Raw genomic sequence first — 20920 nt, forward strand, 5'->3', positions numbered from 1 at the left:
ACTTGGTCAAGTTAAATATTTCATTCTTTATTTCTACTGAAAATACAAATTATGTAGAAAATTCTCATACAAATTGGCGATCTCAACAGGATACGTGTTTCCATCGCTGTTTCATGCATGCCTTGTTTGTTAAATGCAATGCACAGTGCTCGTACAGTTTATTGGCGGTCGGTGGCCCGGAGTTTCTCCTCGACGGCTTCCCGGGAGGCTTCGGAAAGATCAGTGGCTTGTATGTACTTTTGCACGCCCACGAGCGACTTCTTGAGAGCATCGAAGGAGCTGGAGTACAACATCTTCTTCTTGACCTGTGGGTGTGTGATATCGAAATAAGTTCTGCGCCCTTGCTTGCCCATTGGCTATTCACATACCTTGGCAGTATCGGGACACCACGACATAAGGAACAGCTTTTGCTTCTTTGAACTCTCAGAGGTGCCTTGACACTGGTGCATGTACTCGAAATCGAACAGTCCGTACCTGTGCAAGCGAATAGATGTTATTAAACTAGGTTAGTTTTGATTGCTCTGGGTGTCTCTAGCCGGTGGTACTTACCGGCACTCTCCAGGTCCGCATTTCTGGATATCTTCTAGAAACTGGTCGTACTCGGCGTTGCGATCTGCCACAGTCTCCACATCAATCTGCTTCTCATCGCGAATGTAGAAGATGACATAGCGATGCTTTTTGTCCTTCTTTATTTCCTCGTATGTAGTCTTGCAGACATCAGACACAGTTACACCAGAAGCCTTTAGAGAGAGAAGGTAGAGATGCAAATCAGAGAATGTATTTTGAATGTTCAATGCGCGCCAAACTGTCAACGGCAAGTGTGTGTGCATGCATGTGCGGAGATACAGGGTGCTCTCTTTGCGTTTCCCCAAGTACTCCCTTTAAACAAATGTTCATGAAGCACAACAAAGTAGTTGAATTGTAAAAACAATAAGCGCAGTTCAATGTTCAATGTTTTATGCCCACATAAGACACGAGGCACCCTGTACCTCATTGATGTACATATGTGCGTATGTAACTGACTAGCAGACATAACTGCCCACCTTCAGCTGACAGTATATCCGTCCCTTTTCGTCTTTGCAATTTTATTTCTTTGATTGCCGGCAATAACAAACATAAAGGTAAATAATTTATGCTACTTTATTTGCATTGCCACCGCAGAACTTTTACCGGTTAAGGCGTGCGCACACTTGGCACGCCGATTTAGTTGGGAGTGGTGGGCGTGGCACCATTTACAGTTACATTTTCCTTCCTTTTTTCCCGGCGCTCGGAAAGTTCAAGGGTAAGTTCACAAGTGCCGGCAAGTTTAAGGGTGAGAACAAGCCGACAAAAGGGAGAAAGAAAACTAAAAGGGAGGTGGCTGTTTCCTCACGCTTTCGTTGCGCTCACAAAACGGTGGAAAATGCCCGATTTTCTATAATATTCGGAAAATGTCGAGAAAATCAAAATCGTCCCACATGCAGCCGTCTGCTGCACACACACAGCCAGACATAATACGTACATGTGTATGTATGTATGTACATCCGCAAGGCGGCAAGGAAACGATCACACCTAAAATATGTATGCCTGCAGATACATATATGGATATATATTGATACATATTTCTGTATGGTAATATGGACGTACATATGTACACACATTTTGCGTCTGCGAGAAAATAAGTATTAAGCATTGCCCCGCAGATACATACATATGCACATATTTATAGCCATCGAAATATAAAAAAAAGCGGTATACCCACACACGCTCAAGTGTGTAAAAATATATATATGTATAGACATGAAAATCCAATGTGTGTGCATTTCTCTTTCCAACATTTCAATTTTTAATCGCTCCATTTTTCCAGCTGCCACTTTGGAGCATTCTTTCGCGATTGCCTTTCGCGAATTTGCCAGTTATGAGTGTGAGTGGCGGCTGAGAAGTATGAAACACTCCAATAAATGAGTAATATCCGCTGCTACCAATGACTAATTTGGTATATATGTATACGCACACATTCATGACCATTTATTTATATGCCCGAATATGGCCAACGAACATATAGGCAAAAAAAAGTGGAAATATATGTATGATTGATATATACACACTTATCTAAATATGTATGTATATACAGATTTCAAAGGAGAGATGCTTATATGATTCATCGAATCGAAGACATTATTCGCACTCCACCTCGCTCCCAAAAATGCACAATGACCGGCCGCTTTTACCACGGAATCTGAACGAGAGTCCAAAGTATACGTACCATTTTTCCTGTAGTTTTTTGCTTTCACAATTCTCAAATTGCTGCTTCGCCGAGTATATATTTTACAAATACTGTTTAACCTTCCGACTTCTTTCACGAACAACCGGACGAATCAATTTGGTCGGTTATTTCGCACAGGTTAGAGTTGTCAGGCGCCCGCAAAGTGTCAACATGCGTCGTGACGCGTCGCGTCGTTTGCGAAGCGTTTGGAACGGTGAAATGGCACACTTTCGATCTTTCAAAATATTATCAATTTTTTTTAGGGTGCTAAAAAATACTAAGTATAGTTTGCGTTAATTTATTTATTTATATTACAAATTGGGCTATACTTTCGTGTAATAAAACTCAAGAATTACAAATTTGAAAACCCATTCGCTGTTTGGAACATAGAACTTATTATAGCAAAAATTTATTACTGTAATTTCAAATCATTCCAAGGCCAATGCAATTGTTTGTTGTATTATATTGATCTTAGTATTTATTAATTAGTACAACGATTGCGATGAAATTTGTATTTAACAGTTAATATAATATGTTAAAAGCGATATTATTAACGATAAATATATTTTGACTAACAAGCAGACCGAACATTAAGAAATTTAGCACAAGCCACCTTCGTCCTCGGCGTCGTTGGTTTCCTGCAAGAGAGAAAATACGAAATTCTTGTTAGCTATATAGTTAAATTCTTCGCACTGCGCAGTCTTCTATCGATAACACAGACAGATTTAATCGTCTATCGATATCATCATAATAAGAGCCAAATTTACAAAACGAAATTTGCGAATTCCATTTTAAGAATAGAAGTACTCACAACAGCAGTGTCGCCAGCCTTCTTCTCCATCTGTATACCCTGAGGTAGTGGAATGTTTTTAGATAGAATAGCGTACTCAACATCCATATGTCGTATGAATGGGGATGCCAGCATCCTAGCAGCTAACTCGGGATCCTCGTCATCGAAGGCTTGCAGAAGGGTCTGCAGTGTGGACACTTCCTCCGGCTCGCAGCAGTTTCCCCACTCCCTGAAGGTCTTTTCGGCTTCCACGGAATCCCCGCGAGCCAGTTGGACCATCACCAAGGCCACAACTAGGCGTCCAATTTGTCCGTACGATTCCGTTTGCTGATTCAAACTGATCTCCTTTTTGAGCGCATTCGTGGCTTCGTCGTACCTGGAGTGATTGGATGATATAAGCTAAGTATGCCCAAAGTGATTCGTTGCGATCATAGGTACATACCTCCTTAGTTTGACCAGTATCCTGGAAACTTTTGATGCATACTCGGCTGCTTGACGGACGGAATCCTCGATCTGTCGGGTAAGTATACAATTAATAGTTAAAGAATGGACGCTTAGAGCAGTGTGAAATAGGACGAACCATTATGACTTCTAGAGCATGCTGATAGAAGCGCAAAGCCATGTCAGGATGCTTGGATTCAGTTAACTTGGCGGCTTTATCCAAGGCGGATGCTGCTGCCTCTGGGGAACCGTGCTGTTGATACAAACTCGCAGATTTGTTGGCGTATTCCTCAACTTCGTGTAGCTTATCGGCATCCTTAGACAGCAAAATGATCTAGAAGATGTGCACATTTAGAGGGTTTTAACTTATATATTAACTTAAATTTAAGTTTACCTGCTCGTATGCCTTTGCAGCATGGAACCAGGACTTGTTGTTTTTGTAGGCGTCGATGGCCTTCAGAAAACACTCCTTGCTCTTATCATAACTTTTAGCTATTCGATATGCAGTGGCTGGAATTAAAAATGTACAACAAAGATACATAAATGTACACCAATATGTGTGTATGTATCTAGGAAGCTATGGATGCTGTGGGATAATCGTTGGCTGCAATTCATAGTATTTACATATCTCATTGAAGTCATAGTGTTTTTATAGATAGGTGATATTAGTCACACCTTCCTTGTAAAACTCACCAGCTTTGGAATACTCATCCGCAGCACTATCGTAATCAGGAACCCATTTCAGCATGGACAACTTCAAGCTGCAATGAAAGATGGGTTGTATTTGGAACCACTTTTATAAGGATATTTCTGTTGGGGATACCTCTTTTCGGCCTGTTTCACCAGGTCCTCCGCTTCGCCAATCTTTTTAGCAGCGATTCCCGACATTTTCAACAACTTTTGTTTTGCAGGAAAAATCAATTGTTTACGTTTGATAATAGTGTGACCGAATGCGAGAAGGAAAATAACAATGGTTCGAAAATCACGGTGGTTTCGAAACTTTGAAAACCGAAAGCAGTACGCATGTCTGAAAATTTTAGAAAACCAAAGCCTGATTACACCGAAAAAAATAGTTGGTCTTATAAAGCAGTTGACTTCGAAATGAGAATGCCATGTATTAACCAATATCCATTCATTTTTTATTCTATCTATGATATATCTTAAAAAAAAGAATATGTGTAACGACAAAGATTGAATTGATGTGTTTTTAATTGATTTAGAATAAGTTTATACTCCTCATTTCTCCGTGTGCATGGCATACCTGTTCTGTTTTGATTTGCGAATAAATAAGAAAGTGCATTAGGTAAGAAATCGCAGTTTTCGCAAATTTGAATCTGGAGTAAGTGGAAATTCTAGATTCGTTATTAAAATGTTTTTAAGCGAAGATTTATTTGAATTTGCTTTCGAATCCGCATATTCTGAGCTTTGCGAATGTTTGATTATAATTTGCAACACTTTTAAGTTTCTATATTTTGCAGACTTAAAAATGTCCCACAAATCTTGCGTGGAACTGAGCGAAATTCGAAAATTGGATAAAATAGTGCAGCAATGCGAGCTGTACATGTCCAACAACAATATTAACGACAATGCGGCCAAGAAACCGCCTTTGAAGGAATTCAAGCGCAATCGCCCTGCAAAATCGAACAAATTTGTGGAGAGGGAACTCTTCTCGCTCATGTGCAACCTGAACAAGATTGAAAAGAAGCAGGTTTTCGTTTCAGATATCCTGATTAACGCCAGCATGTTCGACGACAAGAAGGAGAGTTTGGCGCGGTTTCCCAAAAACGTGTCCGACCACAACACTCTGGTGTATCACAAATTCCTGAGGACTCGACCCACTAACGATGATGAAGCCCTAAAGCTGAAGGCTGGTGGGAAATCGAAGGAAAGGCCAGGCCCGAAAACCACGGCAGATTGCTTCTTTTCGCCTCTTCTATTCAAAATCAACAACAAAAGGCAGTGTTTGAAAAAAGTGAAGCCCATGAAGGGGGAAAATGCAGTCGAAACGAATAGTATCCCACTCGAATCCAAGCCAAGTCAGCACAAAAAGCAGAAGAGTTTCAAGAAATGCATTAAGTGCGACAAGAAGAAGCTGTACATCAAGAACTATCAGGTGTCCGCTCGGCGGGAATGCGATCTCCTCTGCTCTTACGATCCGTTGCGTAAAAATAACGCCGACCTCTTCCAGACCCACAAGGGCACTTCCTACGAGTGCATGTTCAAGAACCTCAAATACAACCAAGCCGAAAAGCCGACGGACAACGTGATGGGCAACTCATACGACGACATGCTGGACAAGGAGGCTCTGCTCGGATCGAAAAGCGAGCCGAAGGGTCAGGATCCCAACGACATGGTATGCACATATATCTGAATCCGCCGATTAAAGTACTATATTTATTGAATTCCATCACCAGATTACTTCACTGGGCGGAAACATACTGCTGGACCAGAAGTTGCAGAACAACTACTACCACAAGTGGACCCTCCTGCACTACTCGCCCTTTAAGGCTGTGTGGGATTGGATAATATTGATCCTGGTGATGTACACGGCCATTTTCACGCCCTACGTGGCTGCCTTTTTGCTTGGGGAACAGGATTACCAGCGGCGGAACAGCAAATACATCAACTCCGATCCGATTGTCATCATCGATTTGATTGGTGAGCACTAATGCTGCATTTTGTGGGTTTAGCTATCAATGGAACTTTTCAGTGGACGTTACCTTCATTGTGGACATTATAATAAACTTTCGAACGACCTTTGTCAACTCGCAGGACGAAGTGGTCAGTGACCAGCGCGGTGGAGTACTCAAATTTGGAAATTGAATAATCCACACTCGTTTTAGGTATCCCATCCTGGGCGTATAGCAGTTCACTATCTGAGCGGCTGGTTCCTAATCGATCTCGTGGCCGCCGTTCCGTTCGATTTGCTCCTGGTGGGCAGTGACACCGACGAGGTGAGACCCATCTATGCACTCCTACATGGAATTGATTAATGCCTGCACTCCGCATTTCAGACAACTACCTTAATAGGACTTTTAAAAACAGCTCGACTCTTAAGACTCGTTCGCGTGGCCCGAAAAATAGATCGTTATTCGGAATACGGAGCTGCAGTTCTTATTTTGTTGATGGCGACCTTTATTTTGATTGCCCATTGGTTGGCATGCATATGGTAAACTAGCCTGATAATAGTCGATTCGTTTTTGGAATTGCTTAACTCTATTTAAGGTATGCGATTGGAAATGCGGAAAAGTCTATCGCTTCCAAGAACATCGGTTGGCTCAATTCGTTGGCCTACGATATTCAAGAACCCTATTTCGACAACCGCACTGGTGGTCCCTCTATAAAGGTAGAGCTTCCCTCCGTCCATCTACTCGTAATCCGCACGACTTTAAACCGATCCTCTTGCAGTCGCGCTATATCACGGCTTTGTATTTCACGTTCACCTCGCTCACTTCCGTGGGATTTGGCAATGTGGCACCGAATACTGATGCTGAAAAGGCATTCACTATTTGCGTGATGCTCGTTGGATGTAGGCAACCTCGATATATTTCTTTAAATACGTGTAATGAGACCTTTAATTTCCCCCCCAAGCTCTTATGTATGCAAGTATTTTTGGAAACGTATCTGCCATTATTCAAAGGCTGTACTCGGGAACCGCCAGATATCACACGCAAATGCTGCGCGTTAGGGAGTTCATTCGCTTTCACCAGGTACCGAGCACGCACATCCTATAAGCATAGAACTGAGCACCTTCCTCTTCTGCAGATACCGAACCCGCTGAGGCAGAGACTGGAGGAGTACTTTCAGCACGCCTGGACCTGTAATATCATCTGACCTCCGGCCTCTTCCCTTGCTAATCCACTAATAACCCACTGCCCTTTCAGATACGAATGGCATCGACATGAACTCGCTGCTCAAGGGATTCCCCGAGTGCCTGCAAGCCGACATTTGCCTGCACCTGAACAGAAAGCTACTGACGACATGCGCCGCTTTCTCGGAGGCAAGTCCTGGTTGCCTGCGGTGAGTTTGTGTGTGCAAGTGAGTCAGTAGGGAAAATGAACTAGTGCTTGAACTTGCAGAGCGTTCTCCCTTAAGTTTAAAACCACCCATGCCCCGCCTGGCGATATCCTAGTCCACCGAGGAGATGTGCTCACCTCATTGTACTTCATAGCCAGGGGATCCATAGAAATCCAGAGAGCCGGCAATATTGTTGTACTTGGTGAGTTCAGCGATTTCGAACCAACCGTCGTAAATAAAATAAACTCATAAATAAGACCCTCTCTACCTTTTTTTCTAGTTACGAACTGTGTGCTATAGAAATATAGTTGCATGCTAGACTTTTAGTATATTCAGAGTTTGCTTTAGTTACTCCTGCATATGAAGTTATAGTTCGTTGGCATTTGCAATTGATAATTAATCAAAACTCCTCTTGCCCAAGGTAAAAACGATATATTTGGCGAGAATCCGTGCATATACCCAACGGTCGGAAAGTCGAACGGCGTGGTGAGAGCACTGACATACTGTGACATCCACAAGCTGCACAGGGACGACTTGCTGGACGTGCTGGACTCCTATCCGGAGTTCCTGGAGAGCTTCGTGAGCAACCTGGTAATAACCTACAACATGCGAGATGTGAGTAAGCGGACCTCGTTGCAGTGCCTAACTGATTGGTGGCCATATCCTGTTCCTTTCAGGACGAGCACTCTGGCGTCGACATCAAGCACCGCTACCTGAGAGCAAAGTCATCCGACAAAATGAGGAGCTCTCCTGACATACCCTCTATAAGAATGTAAGCGAATACCACGTTGCGGGCGAATGCTGTCTTACGTACTTCTTTTCAGAGTCGGGCTGCGTTATAAGAAACAAAATGTTAATACTTCTGTGCATAAAGTTAAGAATGATAACTCCCGAGACCTAAATATCTTTATAGAAAACGAAATCGCAAACTATCACCTTGACTTGTTCGATAATAATAATTAGGGCTCACTTATGCTCGCCCAGTCCGAATTATCTTATTTATTTGTGCACAAGCTGTTGCGAGGCTAAAAAGCGAAAAGCAATAAAGGTCCTAACCGAAAATCGTGGTCTTGACTTTTTTAATGAAGTACGAGATGATCTCCAAGAGGTTCAGCAGGGAGGCGCCGAAGAAGAGTCCTGCCACACTTCCGATGCCGACTGAAAAGGTGTTCGGGATTAGTCCCAAGGGAGCCGACTGGTCGGGCGGCATACCTACCTATTAGATCCAGCTTGGTCTGGGTGACCTTTCTTTCATACCTCACCGTGGGTGGAGAGACTATTTGGATTTCGGTGACCTGTTCATTATTCTTGTATATTGTTTGATTTTCAGTTATGACCCTGCCAAAGAAGAAGGGGCATTAGCAAGGATACAAATTAGCTTGGGTCCTTTACCCCACTAGACTTATCTGCTGCTCCACGCAGGATGGCAGGCAAACCGTATTGCTTCCGACGTACTCCTTAACTCTGTTTGTCACGCCGGCTGAAATTATTAACATCGACAACGGGTTTCGTCGGTCAGAGTCTTAGTCTTAGTCACCTTTAATCAAGCAATCCGCTTTGTGCAATCCGCAATAGAGACTGTCGTCTGCAAAAGAAACAGGGTAATGCAGTCTTCACCTTCATCATTCAGGTGGCTCACGTACTGCGATCCTCGGGGTTGAATAGAGAGCAGTTGCAAGCTGTCATCTCAAACTCACTCCGGATGATGGACATGCAGGCCGAGAAGCTGCGTGGAACAGAAGAGGAGCAGCAGAAGCAGGTTACTCCGGCTGAGGACTCACGTACTCACCTGTAAGGAAACCCCTTGACGGAAGTCTCGCTGGGGAACTTGCACTTCCGCTGAGAAATGGGCTCATCGATGACTCCTTCGTGGTTGTGAATCTCCTCGACGTTGAAGGCGTATGTTGTGCTGTCGTTGGAGATGGTATAGGTCAAGGAATTGAAGAAGGGCAGATCCTCGGGGCTGTTGACGTACATCTAAGGAGCACAAGTGTTACTGTGGGTAAAGCCAGCTATTTGTTAGCCTAGCGCAACGTATCCCACCTTACCTCATATTTATACATAACAGAATATCGCAGGATTAGTCGCAGGTTTCGCTTGTTGTCCAACGAAGAGTACCTGAGAGGCATTTCATCGATGCTGTCGCTGGAGGAGGCATAATTAATTCGCGATTTTGAACTAGTAAATGCTAACACGTACTAGTCCAAAAGATTGTTCGCCAGAAAGCAGTAGCCCATTTCCGTCACATGAAACTTGAATATCTCCTCGCAGTTGGCCACCAATTCGCCACGAAAGTATACTTCTTCAAAGCATTCAGTGCAATTGGTTGGAAGCATCTAGAAGTGCAAATGGTGGTTTAGTTCAAATATAATCCCAATCCAAACATCCAATCCATGCGACACCTTTCTTCTTATTTCCAAGATATCGAAATCGTACGGGTAACTTGTATTCTTGGTAGGCGCCCTTGTAAATATGGTGTTGGGGTTGATAAAAGCCAATTCGTATATCATTTTTGTAAAGGAGAAGGCAAACTCTTCTTGGAAATGATTCCGCATCATTGCCTTGAATTCGTTAAGCGGTCGGTTTTTTGTTATGCAGATTCCTATCGATGGGAAGGTGTTTATCCAGCGACTGTAGGCGGTCGACACACCTATTGTCGTGGAGTCCGTTTCGTATCTGTGTTTCAGAAGAACCAATATGGAAACCGTGCTCCATCCAGAAATGCCGAGCACAAAAATCCAAAGCAGCCTGCAAAGAATGCTGGTTTTGCGAACCGTAGACAACACCCTCGGATCGATGATACTTACCCTTTATTCTCCACAAAGGACCTTAAAAATCCCAGAAAAGTCGGCCAAATCGATCTGATAAATCCCCGAAGAGCCGTTACTGCCTTCCGCCACATTTCGTATTCATGAAATCCTTTCCACGATTCCTTCGTGACTAATTCGAAAATATGTGTCCATCCTTTACTTAAATACCGAGGGATGCACGCAAGTTCTGATTATCCAAATCGCAGAATGTCGTTTAGATTAATGGAGAGATAAGAAGAAAACATACTCGTAGCTTTGGAAATGTGTGCAACTGCATACTGCACGCAAGGTTCGGATGCACTAATGGGTATCAGAGATGCGAGGGAATCGGTTCGTTGGGCTGCGAAAGTGTGCATACCTTTTGAGAGTGTATTTAGTTATATAGATGCAACAATTATAGCCGAAGATGGGCTTGTCCAAGCGTTGCGTTTTATGCTCCATAGCACACACGCCACCATTTGGATGCAGCATCTGGGCACTAACTTGGCAACAATCATTCACTCGGGAACCTAGGCGGATAAAAAGGTAGTACATTGAATATATATAATAAGAAAATTGAATGCACTCTTACCACAAGTGTGAGTGATCTGGCAAATGGATGTTCCCCTGAAAAGTCGACCATCTCGTTGATTCCCGGCCAAGTAGCAAGTATTGTGGATGGAAAACCAATGCTGCTAGTCTCGAACTGTCTGCAGCCAAACGTATTCGCTCAAGATGCTGGGGAAAGTGAAAGGAAGCATTATTGTCATTTACATGACCACTGGTATGGAGGTTGAAATCAATAAATTCGAATTAGGCTCACCCGCTTCTCTCCAGGACTGCTGTACATACTGCTCAGCATAAAAACATCCGCCAGCTACATGAGGCCAAAACGCCAGGTAAATATTCGAAGCGGATTCCGCGCCAGGAAAAGCGAAAGTTTGAACGCCCGCATCGACTTTCAGATGTGGCCCGTGGATCATCCAGCGATCGTCCTCTATAGACAGCACCCGAACGCCATGCGAAAGTTCTACTGGTACAACACCAGGACCCCGATCCTGGTGGGCAAAATGCGCCTAAAAAACTACATGCGCAACATGCACATGCTGCCCCGATACGTGCCCTCACCTGTCCAGTTCCACGAGGCCTATGCGAACTCGAAGAGGTCTATATCAGCACACATATCATCCATGCATACGTATAATCATTGTGGATTTCTTTCAGGAGCATCTTCAGGGACTTGAGCAAAGTCAATGGGTTCAAGAGCACATCCATACCCACTGCTACTTCCACCGTGGAGTTCGTTGCGGCCCCGCTCAACACGATTGAGTACAGTTCCCCTCCGGTAAACGCACCTATTGGTTTCAGTGCAGCCCCTGTCAACGCCTTTGTGCCCCTCACGACGGGAACCCTTCCGGGCGCAGAACGCCTCATTGGCGCTCCGAGTCAGTGGAACCACTCCGAAACCCACGTGTCCAACGACGGCTGGAAGAAGTGCCGCGAAAACTGCCTCCAGATTCCGTTCCAGGAGTATGCCAAGGACCAATTCAGCTCGCAGAGCATGACCAGTGACCTGCCGGTGACCACGACAACAACTTTGCCCTACTTCAACTACGTTGCGCACACCTACTTCACCCTTGACGACGTGATTCTGCCCCACTCCGCATCGAAACTCGCCAAATCTCCAGCACAAGACCAGCAATTTCGCCCAAGTCATCAAGTACTCACAACGGAAAGGCCCCACGAGCTTTTCACCGAACGGATTCAGCACAACACACCGCCTCCAACTACCACAACCACGACGACTGAATTCATTTTTCCAGGGAAAACCACTGCTTTGGACATGGAGTACAGATATAGCACCCGACCAAGCTGGTTTAGCCCCACTACCTCCAGCACTACAACAACCGAAGCTGCGGCTTCTGAGGATTCCCCGATATGGACAACTCCGCAACCCGTTCAGAACGTCTATTCCACGGCGAGTGTTACGACAGGATCCTATAAGCATAGACTTAAGTCCTTGAAAGCGACCAAAAACTTCTCTTCAAGCATTGAAACTAAACTGAAACTTTTGAAGCTTCATCTTAAAAACCTTGTTACAACTAGGGAAACGCCGAAGAACGTTCAGAATCTAACGACTCCAGCTGTTCTTGACAACAACACCACTTTGGAAACGACTACAACAACAACTACGCCCACACCGCCAAGAAGAAGAACAAACGTCAATAGAAAACTGAGAAAGCTGCGAGTTTTGGCATCGACCATAAAGGTTCCGGTGCAGATTTCGAGAAATTCTACAGATTCCAGCAAAGCCATGGGAGAATTCAAAAAGAGTTTACCGAAAAGAATTTACCAACGGCGCAAGCACTTGAACTCCACTGCAATGCCAGAAGCCGCGAAAAACACAACAGCTGATACCGATATCGAATCGATTAAAAAACTTAAGCGCCGAACAACAGCAAAACCCCGGAAATCGACTAAGGTCGATGACAATGTTATCGTTCGAAACTCAACGCAGGCGATAAGTCATACTTTGGCAAAATCTCGCGCCGATGGTTTATCAGAAGAAAAACACGCTTTGGTCACAGAATCGGCAATTATGACTATTTCTAGTGGTACTTTAAAAATGAGGCAGCCCCATATTAAGGCAAGGTCAAAGCCGCAAAGGTCCAGAAAAATCTCGCACCTGGAAAACGATAATTTCATACCGTCGTTGCCCATTGAAGTGTATTTTAAAAAAGTAAATCAGCAGTAAATTGATATAGTCTTCAAGTCATGCTTATACATTGTGTAAATGACCATATTTATACTTACAGAGACATTTTAAGCACCAAATACATAATAATACATAAAATTAAGTGTTTACTTGCGGGAGAAATCCTTTAAATTTCCCTAATTTAAAACGCATTGGCATACACCATACATGACGTACTATAGTTATATATAGTTGTTTTCAAATTTTAGACTGAGTTGGCAGGCCATTGAAAGTTTGGCGAAAATATTGCATCGGCCTTATCGTTCCATTCCTACAGTTCCTAAAGTGGCACAGCGACCGGCGCTGATAATCTGTATGCTAAGATGCAGCACTGTGCGTTTCTTATTATTGACCGGAAACAAAACGTGGGTTTGATTCGATAGCAGGGTTCTTTCATTTTACATCTTCGGTTGGAACAGTCACTGGACTTTGCAAGTAGGTTAGTACTTTCGCATTTTTGCGGATAAAAAAATTGCAAATTCGCCCGAGAGGCGGCGGACGACCCAAAGGGCACTTGCAGCCGGGCGAGATGGTCGAAAACGGCTTGGAAGCCAGAAATAAAATCCGGTTGTCTCGGCACATTCAGTAATGTGCGAAAGAAAGTATTTACACATACACAACCACACAAGTGCAAAAATGTTGTACACAACTTTCAAGTGCCGTGTCTCGATGACTTTGCCAAATTAAATGTTTGAACATTAAAGTGCCAAGTGCCTGGGTGTGCAATTTGGCATACGACATTTCGGATACAAACATTCGCCGACACATATAGACATACGTATGTATGCATTTTTCTGCTTGCACACACACGCATTTACGTACATATGTGCGAATCTCGCCTGTGTCTGTATGTATGCATAGAACGCCGATGTATATAATGTGCTTTCAACATCAGCTAGTGTCTTTGTGCCTAAGTGTGAATGCATTCAAATCGCAATCAATCGGCAGTTAACTAAAAAGATATATAATTAATTCAATCACTTCTAATATATGGCAGATATGGCTGAGTTGGACGATCATTTCGAGAGCACGGATTCCGGCGCATCGGAGACCTATCCCATGCAATGTTCGGCATTGCGCAAAAACGGATTCGTCATGCTGAAGTCGCGGCCATGCAAGATTGTCGAGATGTCTACTTCAAAGACTGGAAAGCACGGACACGCCAAGGTTCACATGGTTGGCATTGATATTTTCTCCAACAAAAAGTAAGTATATTCGCATATTCCTTCCTATCTGGTGGCAAAAGCATTTGCTGGGAACAAAAAGGAAGGTCCGCTGCGCCGCGACGCGCTGCTCGTGAATAAAATCAACGAAAAGTGTGCGCAAGCAATCTTATCTTGGACCAAAGTTATCAATAAATTTATGGAGGAAAAGTAGAGTTCAACGCGGCGACGCCACCTCAAGCCAAAACAAGATCCTCTTACTTAACGCCTGCCTCGTCTATCGTCTTTGCAGATATGAAGATATTTGCCCATCTACTCATAACATGAATGTGCCCAATGTCAAAAGGGAGGACCTTCAGTTGATTGCTATTAGTGACGATAGCTTCCTTACATTGATGAACGAGTCCGGAGATCTGCGTGAAGACTTGAAGGTTCCTGACGGCGAATTGGGTGAACAATTGCGTTTCGATCTTGAGAATGGCAAGGACTTACTGGTGAGTTTGCTTCGACACCATATTATTTACCAGCGAATAATTTATTATTATTATTATACTTTTTCAGTGCACCGTTCTCAAGGCGTGCGGAGAAGAGTGCGTTATCGCAATTAAAACCAATACTGCTCTGGACAAATAGGCAAAATGTGTCGCTGTAAATTTCTGTTGCATTTACATCTGAAACAAATTTATTCAAAGATGCTGTTATAGGCTAGTTGGCTCTACATCTTAAATCTGGTTCTAACGATTGTAATTAATATAACAGAAACTCGAAGCATCATGATTGAATAACCAAGTAACAAGATACACGTTTGCCAATAAAATTTTTTACCTAAACGTCATCCGTAAAACTATGATTCTCCTACTTTTCATTGGGTTTAAGCTCTTTATTTCAGCAAACTTTATTCTAATTCGCACAGCCAAATGGAAAAAGTAAACAATATGTTGGCCTGGACGGACGCTCGAATGTATGGCGTCACTTAGCATGGTGATGGTAAACGGCGGGAACCAGGTGGGGTGACGCTACCGGTTTTGAATGGGTTCAAGAAGAACTTGTATTATTGACAATGCTAGTGAACATTACTACACTTCATTTAAAAGTGAAGTGTATTCGCAAAAAGATGAAGTACTCGGATACAGAGAATGGAGGCATATTGTTTGAGGCAGGTCGGAATTTCTAATAGTACCAATTTATGAATGTGCATACATATACGGTTCAAGTGCTGTTGTTAAATAAAATTAAAACATTAATCTACCGACGTTCGGAAAAGTCAAGTAAAAGTACAAAAACAATAAAAACAATTTTCATAAGTTGTAAGATAAGAATAATAATCGATAGTTTTTAAGCCAAATGCTAAGCAATCGATATACCAATTGTCTTGTAAGTCGGTTTAGTAAATTGATAGGCAAAATTAAAATAAGTATTTCTTTAGCTAGAAGATATAAATTACTTTCATAATCACAAATAAATATTAGAGTTTTAAAAACTAAACTAGCAAGAAGATAATTATATTTAAATCGACCGCTATAAAAGTAGTTTAAAAAAATATAAATTTTAATTTTAATTGTTCTCAAAATATATCAACTAGTATTTAACATTTTCAACAAAATACGTTTTCTTAAAGCTTAATTTAAATTAAGAATAAATAAAAATAAATAAACTCAATACGATCGTTTCATTTCCGCGTTCCATTCAAGACACTTTTTATTCCGATAGCCCTGTGCGATACATCACTTGCAAACGGTCCTCCCGGAAATCGATAGCTTCTTCTTTCTTTTTCTGTGTGTCTTTTTTGCGGTAAAGTACATGAGCTGAAAATGTCTCAAATAAAATCGGCGAAAACTAACGTAATCTTTGCCTTACAGCGACTGTTCAAGCCAAGATACCGCTATGCCTCCCAAATTCGACCCAACGGAAGTTAAATTGGGTAAGTAAACGAGTGTTTTTGTGAGGAGTTGAGCTTCGAACAAACCGAAGTTTAAAATAGAGGATTGCCTAAAATAACAAATTTCTAAACCCAAATTACAGTGTACCTGCGTTGCGTGGGCGGAGAAGTCGGTGCCACATCCTCCCTGGCCCCCAAGATAGGTCCCCTCGGTCTGGTAAGCATGCAAATCGGTTTGTTTACTTGTGCAATTCGCGCTAACAAGAGTGTCTCTGTAGTCGCCCAAGAAAATCGGTGATGACATCGCCAAGGCCACCTCCGACTGGAAGGGTCTGAAGATTACCGTCTGTCTGACCATCCAGAACCGACAGGCCGCCATCTCCGTGGTTCCCTCCGCCGCCTCGCTGATCATCAAGGCTCTGAAGGAACCCCCACGTGACCGCAAGAAGCAGAAGAACAGTGAGTATTGCCGGCAATCCTAAACTGGGCTCCAATTGCTTGCGGCGGTTTGTGGTGGAGCATGACCTCTGGTTCCACCGCGCACTGCCCACATGCACTGGATGGTTCTGTGCCTGATCACCCAATTAACAGCAGATATTCATCATTTACAGTCAAGCACAGTGGAAACATTGGCTTCGAAGACATTCTGGCCATCGCCCGCGTGATGAGGCCCAGGTCCATGGCCCGTGAGCTGAAGGGAACCTGCAAGGAAGTTCTGGGAACCGCCCAGAGCGTTGGCTGCACCGTTGACGGAAAGCACCCTCATGATGTTATTGACGAACTGAACGAGGGCTCTATTGAAGTCCCCGCGGAATAAACAGTTTTTTAAACAGAATTAATAAATTGTACGCGATACAGTCTGTAATAATTGACCCAATCGGACAGAATTTTACTTTCGATGTTAACTTTAAATGTTAAGAAATGTGCATACTGCATCTAATCCGCAGAGAAGCATTGCCATTGAGCAACGCAATAGGAACTTTTGAATTCCTATTAGACACAAAACAAAGTGCAGAACTCTGGCGTACATCAATACAGCATTTTCATTTGTTTGTTGAACCAAACATATATTTGGAAGCTCTAGCTCTGCCCGTGCACTTTCCAGTAAACAATTCGCGCACATGCCCGGCAAAAAGCACATGCTTGATAAGAAAGATTCGTTTTCGTTAGGGGAGGATGTGTTCGGTCACATTTTCGGAGGATGCTGATTTTAGCCCGTTTGCTGCTGTATGCCACCCCTTTCCAAATATACAAATAAAAAGAGCGTATTTAATCCGCAAATTGTAGACGAATTTATTATTTCATATTCTCGAAAAGATCTTCAGCATTCCACAAAATTGCGGAGCTCCTGGAATCAACAGCTTACAGCTTCAACTTGGTACGCCTCCAGTGACGGCGCTTAGCGTTGTAACTGAAAGGAAAAGCGGAAAGTGGAAGTTAGAATCAGACTAAGAATGTTGCTCCAAGGTTCTTCATGTTATCAATAAGATGAGAGAAAAACAAGGTAGTGACAGTGCACTCAACAATTAAACGCAATTGCGTTGGGATACTTTGCCCTTACAAAACCTTTGGCACTGAAATTCTAAACGTTTAAATGGAAAATCCACGCCGAACTCACCGAATAGTGTTGCCAGTACGTAGGCGAACCCATTGGGGAACGGATCTGTTCTGCTTCAGCTTCTTAGCCAGCTTCTGCTTTATTCTGAACGACTTGTGTGCAGCCTGGTGGAGAAAGAAGTAACGAACGTTTAGTATCTCGATATATTCAAAACATTTTATCAAAAACACAAATAAAATAATTTCCCACCATTTCGTCCAATCTTTTCAACGAGCCACACCGGAAAGAAAGAACCAGACCGGAAAAGAATACGCGTTGGTGGTGGGTAAGTATCGATAAGTTTACGACTCCACAATTTGATGCTATATGGGACGATGAAAAAGAACGAAAAATATTGGAGGATTACAAAAAATTATAATACAATTTTTAAGACTTTGTTAAAGCAAGGGTAGTACTTATAAAATTAGATAAAACTAAGTTAGTTTCTTCCAATTACTACTCGTTTCTTGAGTTAAATATTTAGCAATGTTTCCGTAAGAACCGGTATCAGCTCAACGTAAGTGAGCGAGGAAATCATTATATTTTGCAAACCGAATTCAGCTATCTTGTATTATATATTTTCTTTATATACAATTTGTATCCGTTTTATCCATATATTTTTTACTTAAGTTGCAAACTTAACGTATAGTGAAAATACATCATCAAAATATAAACAATGAAAACATAAAGATCGGCATAATTAAATGTGAAAGTGTAATTATCGTTAGCCTGTTTTAATTCGATCATGTTGTCTTCTAATTTGTAGCGAAAAAATATTTTTTTAAAATAAAGTTCCTTAATTATATAACTTTATAAAAATAATTTTCTTCGGCATTCCGATTAGAGGCCTATCGATAACAGTTTCAATTGTCGTGTGTATCTGCCCCTAACATTTTTGTTCTAAAACCATTATTTCATTTCCTCTATACATCGTTCCATTTTCCCATAAGTGTCAGTGTCATCATTTATCAATTATCATTTGATTATTATATTTTACAATATAATATGTGTTTAAGAAAAGTAAAAAACGCTTCCTACTGAGGACGAGGCACAAACAGAGCGCAGTTTTGTCACCGAACTTCCGTGCATTACGTGCGAATCGAAACGCAATGTCAACCCATACATAATATTTAGCTTTGTAAACGGTTTTTGAGTTGAAATACATACACACAGTGGTGTTAAATATAAACACGTACAGAAGACTCATTTGCATCTATATTGCACGCATCGAATAACACAAAAAGCTGATTTAACAATGCGCGAATTCAAAGTTGTTGTGCTCGGGTCGGGGGGAGTTGGTAAATCGGCCCTCACGGTGCAATTCGTCTCGGGATGCTTTATTGAAAAGTACGATCCCACCATCGAGGACTTCTACCGCAAGGAAATTGAGGTATGTACATGGTATGGTATGCATATGTACGCGATATCGGCCAGACATAATCAATTTACAAACGCAGCCACACGCACATACAGATCTACATAAATATTTATGTATGTACTAAGCGTAATCACGCACATACATACGAACGTCTGTAAGCACGGGCCCAGCACAGTCATCCGTACATATACGATTGTTCGTATGTATGAATGTATGCGCACATATGTAGATACATATAATGGGCGATTAATTGTACATACATATGTACATATGTGCGGACGGCCACATATAGATTCATAAATTCACTGGCGTCTGTGCATCCAAATGTGCATATTTGAGCATAGGTGTGGGTGTTGCTGCAAGGATTAATGGCCAAGCCAGTTTTCAGCCCGAAAACATGATTCATAGGCGTCCGCATCCGCAGTCGGGGGGTTTATTAAATAGGGAGCGGACTGATAACGCTAAGCGACTCCGAAACCTGCATTTTCATTCCCTTGCAGTGCAATTCTCGTTTCGGCCGTTTCCAGCCAGCCAAACTAGTTCCCAAGCCATAATGTGCATTCTACGCAGAGCAGAGTGCCATTTGCATCGCAGCCTGCGCAAAAGTTCATAGTTTGTCATCGCTAGCAAGGCAACCCATTCGATGAGTGAATCAATCAGCTGGAACCGTTTGTATCTCGCCATGCTGTTTATCTTTGAAAACTGCATTGTGCTGCCGAATTGAAAGCAAAATGCTTCACATTAACTGCGACGTGAGTTCGCCTCTTGCCATAGAATGAATGAATGACACATGGTAGTGTACTCACTCGCAGCCACAAGTCCATCGGATAGCTGATACTGCATGCATCTCGGGTGCGAGCCCGTTGCAGGCGCATAAGTGCCGCCTTCGGCAAATAAAATATGTCTAATGATGTCGAAAGACAAAGAGCAGGCGTTTCTTCCGCATTCGCACATGCCCGCCACCGTGTGTACCACCCCATTTTGTGGGCAGCACTTGCACAACCCCTAATACCGCAGCTTTGTCTGAAGAGCAAATAACTATTTCAATTAATCCCTTCCGAGCCAAGAGAACGTACAACGTACGTTTGCCCACGTACATACGTGGATGGGGCCAGCTTCTGCGAGTTCAACGCCCCAAGACAATTTACTAATGCAATTTACCCTCTCTTGCAGGTGGACAGCTCGCCGTGCGTCTTGGAAATCTTGGACACCGCGGGCACAGAGCAATTCGCATCCATGAGAGATCTCTACATCAAAAACGGTCATGGTTTTATTGTAATGTATTCACTTACGAACCATCAAACATTTCAGGTATGAAAGCCACAAGTCCCTGTGCGTTTTTAGCATCGTGTTCGCCTTACTTTTTGTCCCGAACCTGCTCTTGAGTACTCCAACTAATGCCAACTAATGGTCTCGCTTTGCTCCACAGGATATTTCTAGTATGAAAAATGTGATCACTCGAGTGAAAGGAAGTCAGCCAGCACCAATCCTACTAGTCGCGAACAAATTCGATTTAGATTGCCAAAGAGAGGTATCCACCGCTGAAGGTAGGCATCCATATAACTCCCTGGACGAGACTGCTCCTACTCACACCTTTGTTTTCCTCGTTGCATAGGTAATGCCTTGGCACAACTGTGGGACTGTCCATTTATCGAGGCATCTGCTAAGGATCGGATAAACGTAAACGAAGTATTCGCCACCATCGTTCGAGAGATGAATTTGACGCAGGAGAATCGGCAAAAAAAAAATTACTGTTGTTGTACGCTTTTATAGAAATTTTGTAAAATTGTAAGATTATTATAGTTAAAAATAAAATTACTAATATTTAATAGATAACGAAAACTTGCCGGATTTTTATTTTCCATT

The 20920-nt window shown here is 42.7% G+C and overlaps 9 protein-coding genes across 11 annotated transcripts; 5 read left to right on the forward strand and 4 right to left on the reverse strand.

The window, feature by feature from the left end:
• Nucleotides 1-6: 6 nt before the first annotated feature.
• Nucleotides 7-2370, reverse strand: LOC6613004 (cofilin/actin-depolymerizing factor homolog). The gene is made up of 4 exons (XM_002037458.2): nt 2246-2370; nt 550-740; nt 369-474; nt 7-305 (listed from the first exon to the last, which is right to left on the reverse strand). The coding sequence occupies exons 1-4, from the start codon at nt 2246-2248 to the stop codon at nt 159-161; spliced, it is 447 nt and encodes a 148-aa protein (XP_002037494.1). The 5' UTR covers nt 2249-2370; the 3' UTR covers nt 7-158.
• Nucleotides 2371-2693: 323 nt separating this feature from the next.
• LOC6613005 (gamma-soluble NSF attachment protein) lies at nt 2694-4424 on the reverse strand. The gene is made up of 7 exons (XM_002037459.2): nt 4300-4424; nt 4170-4237; nt 3871-3986; nt 3616-3810; nt 3478-3548; nt 3057-3411; nt 2694-2883 (listed from the first exon to the last, which is right to left on the reverse strand). The coding sequence occupies exons 1-7, from the start codon at nt 4362-4364 to the stop codon at nt 2845-2847; spliced, it is 909 nt and encodes a 302-aa protein (XP_002037495.1). The 5' UTR covers nt 4365-4424; the 3' UTR covers nt 2694-2844.
• A 321-nt stretch (nt 4425-4745) lies between these two features.
• Nucleotides 4746-8555, forward strand: LOC6613006 (potassium voltage-gated channel unc-103). The gene is made up of 15 exons (XM_002037460.2): nt 4746-4815; nt 4939-5829; nt 5891-6134; nt 6187-6257; nt 6320-6430; nt 6491-6645; nt 6702-6822; nt 6885-7005; nt 7068-7186; nt 7242-7296; nt 7361-7496; nt 7556-7695; nt 7915-8108; nt 8171-8265; nt 8318-8555. Exons 2-15 carry the CDS (start codon nt 4963-4965, stop codon nt 8454-8456), a joined length of 2568 nt encoding a protein of 855 aa, XP_002037496.1. The 5' UTR covers nt 4746-4815; nt 4939-4962; the 3' UTR covers nt 8457-8555.
• On the reverse strand, nt 8431-10710 carry LOC6613007. The gene is made up of 10 exons (XM_032715435.1): nt 10301-10710; nt 9896-10241; nt 9693-9829; nt 9542-9638; nt 9283-9470; nt 9137-9219; nt 9031-9078; nt 8886-8973; nt 8710-8831; nt 8431-8651 (listed from the first exon to the last, which is right to left on the reverse strand). Exons 1-10 carry the CDS (start codon nt 10393-10395, stop codon nt 8545-8547), a joined length of 1311 nt encoding a protein of 436 aa, XP_032571326.1. The 5' UTR covers nt 10396-10710; the 3' UTR covers nt 8431-8544.
• Nucleotides 10711-10973: 263 nt separating this feature from the next.
• On the forward strand, nt 10974-13058 carry LOC6613008 (cell wall protein DAN4). The gene is made up of 4 exons (XM_002037462.2): nt 10974-11066; nt 11120-11181; nt 11248-11447; nt 11507-13058. The coding sequence occupies exons 1-4, from the start codon at nt 11018-11020 to the stop codon at nt 13035-13037; spliced, it is 1842 nt and encodes a 613-aa protein (XP_002037498.2). The 5' UTR covers nt 10974-11017; the 3' UTR covers nt 13038-13058.
• Nucleotides 13059-13372: 314 nt separating this feature from the next.
• On the forward strand, nt 13373-15050 carry LOC6613009 (eukaryotic translation initiation factor 5A). Of its 2 annotated transcripts, none has more exons than XM_002037463.2 (4): nt 13373-13476; nt 14035-14242; nt 14493-14694; nt 14762-15050. In XM_002037463.2, the coding sequence occupies exons 2-4, from the start codon at nt 14037-14039 to the stop codon at nt 14831-14833; spliced, it is 480 nt and encodes a 159-aa protein (XP_002037499.1). In that variant the 5' UTR covers nt 13373-13476; nt 14035-14036; the 3' UTR covers nt 14834-15050. The 2 variants fall into 2 exon arrangements, with proteins under 2 accessions (XP_002037499.1, XP_032571832.1); XM_032715941.1 differs by having other exon boundaries at nt 13424-13472.
• An 871-nt stretch (nt 15051-15921) lies between these two features.
• Nucleotides 15922-16956, forward strand: LOC6613010 (60S ribosomal protein L12). 2 transcript variants are annotated; one of them, XM_002037464.2, is made up of 5 exons: nt 15922-15991; nt 16060-16121; nt 16223-16296; nt 16358-16538; nt 16691-16956. In XM_002037464.2, exons 2-5 carry the CDS (start codon nt 16085-16087, stop codon nt 16894-16896), a joined length of 498 nt encoding a protein of 165 aa, XP_002037500.1. In that variant the 5' UTR covers nt 15922-15991; nt 16060-16084; the 3' UTR covers nt 16897-16956. The 2 variants fall into 2 exon arrangements, with proteins under 2 accessions (XP_002037500.1, XP_032571756.1); XM_032715865.1 differs by having other exon boundaries at nt 15973-15996.
• Nucleotides 16957-17347: 391 nt separating this feature from the next.
• LOC6613011 (60S ribosomal protein L39) lies at nt 17348-17961 on the reverse strand. Its single transcript, XM_002037465.2, has 3 exons — nt 17887-17961; nt 17698-17801; nt 17348-17490 (listed from the first exon to the last, which is right to left on the reverse strand). The coding sequence occupies exons 1-3, from the start codon at nt 17887-17889 to the stop codon at nt 17442-17444; spliced, it is 156 nt and encodes a 51-aa protein (XP_002037501.1). The 5' UTR covers nt 17890-17961; the 3' UTR covers nt 17348-17441.
• A 631-nt stretch (nt 17962-18592) lies between these two features.
• On the forward strand, nt 18593-20896 carry LOC6613012 (ras-related protein Rap-2c). Its single transcript, XM_002037466.2, has 4 exons — nt 18593-19066; nt 20228-20365; nt 20484-20601; nt 20670-20896. Exons 1-4 carry the CDS (start codon nt 18932-18934, stop codon nt 20825-20827), a joined length of 549 nt encoding a protein of 182 aa, XP_002037502.1. The 5' UTR covers nt 18593-18931; the 3' UTR covers nt 20828-20896.
• The last annotated feature ends 24 nt before the right edge of the window (nt 20897-20920 follow it).

Source organism: Drosophila sechellia, chromosome 2R (assembly GCF_004382195.2).
Source record: "Drosophila sechellia strain sech25 chromosome 2R, ASM438219v1, whole genome shotgun sequence".
NCBI classification, from domain to species: Eukaryota; Metazoa; Arthropoda; class Insecta; order Diptera; family Drosophilidae; genus Drosophila; species Drosophila sechellia.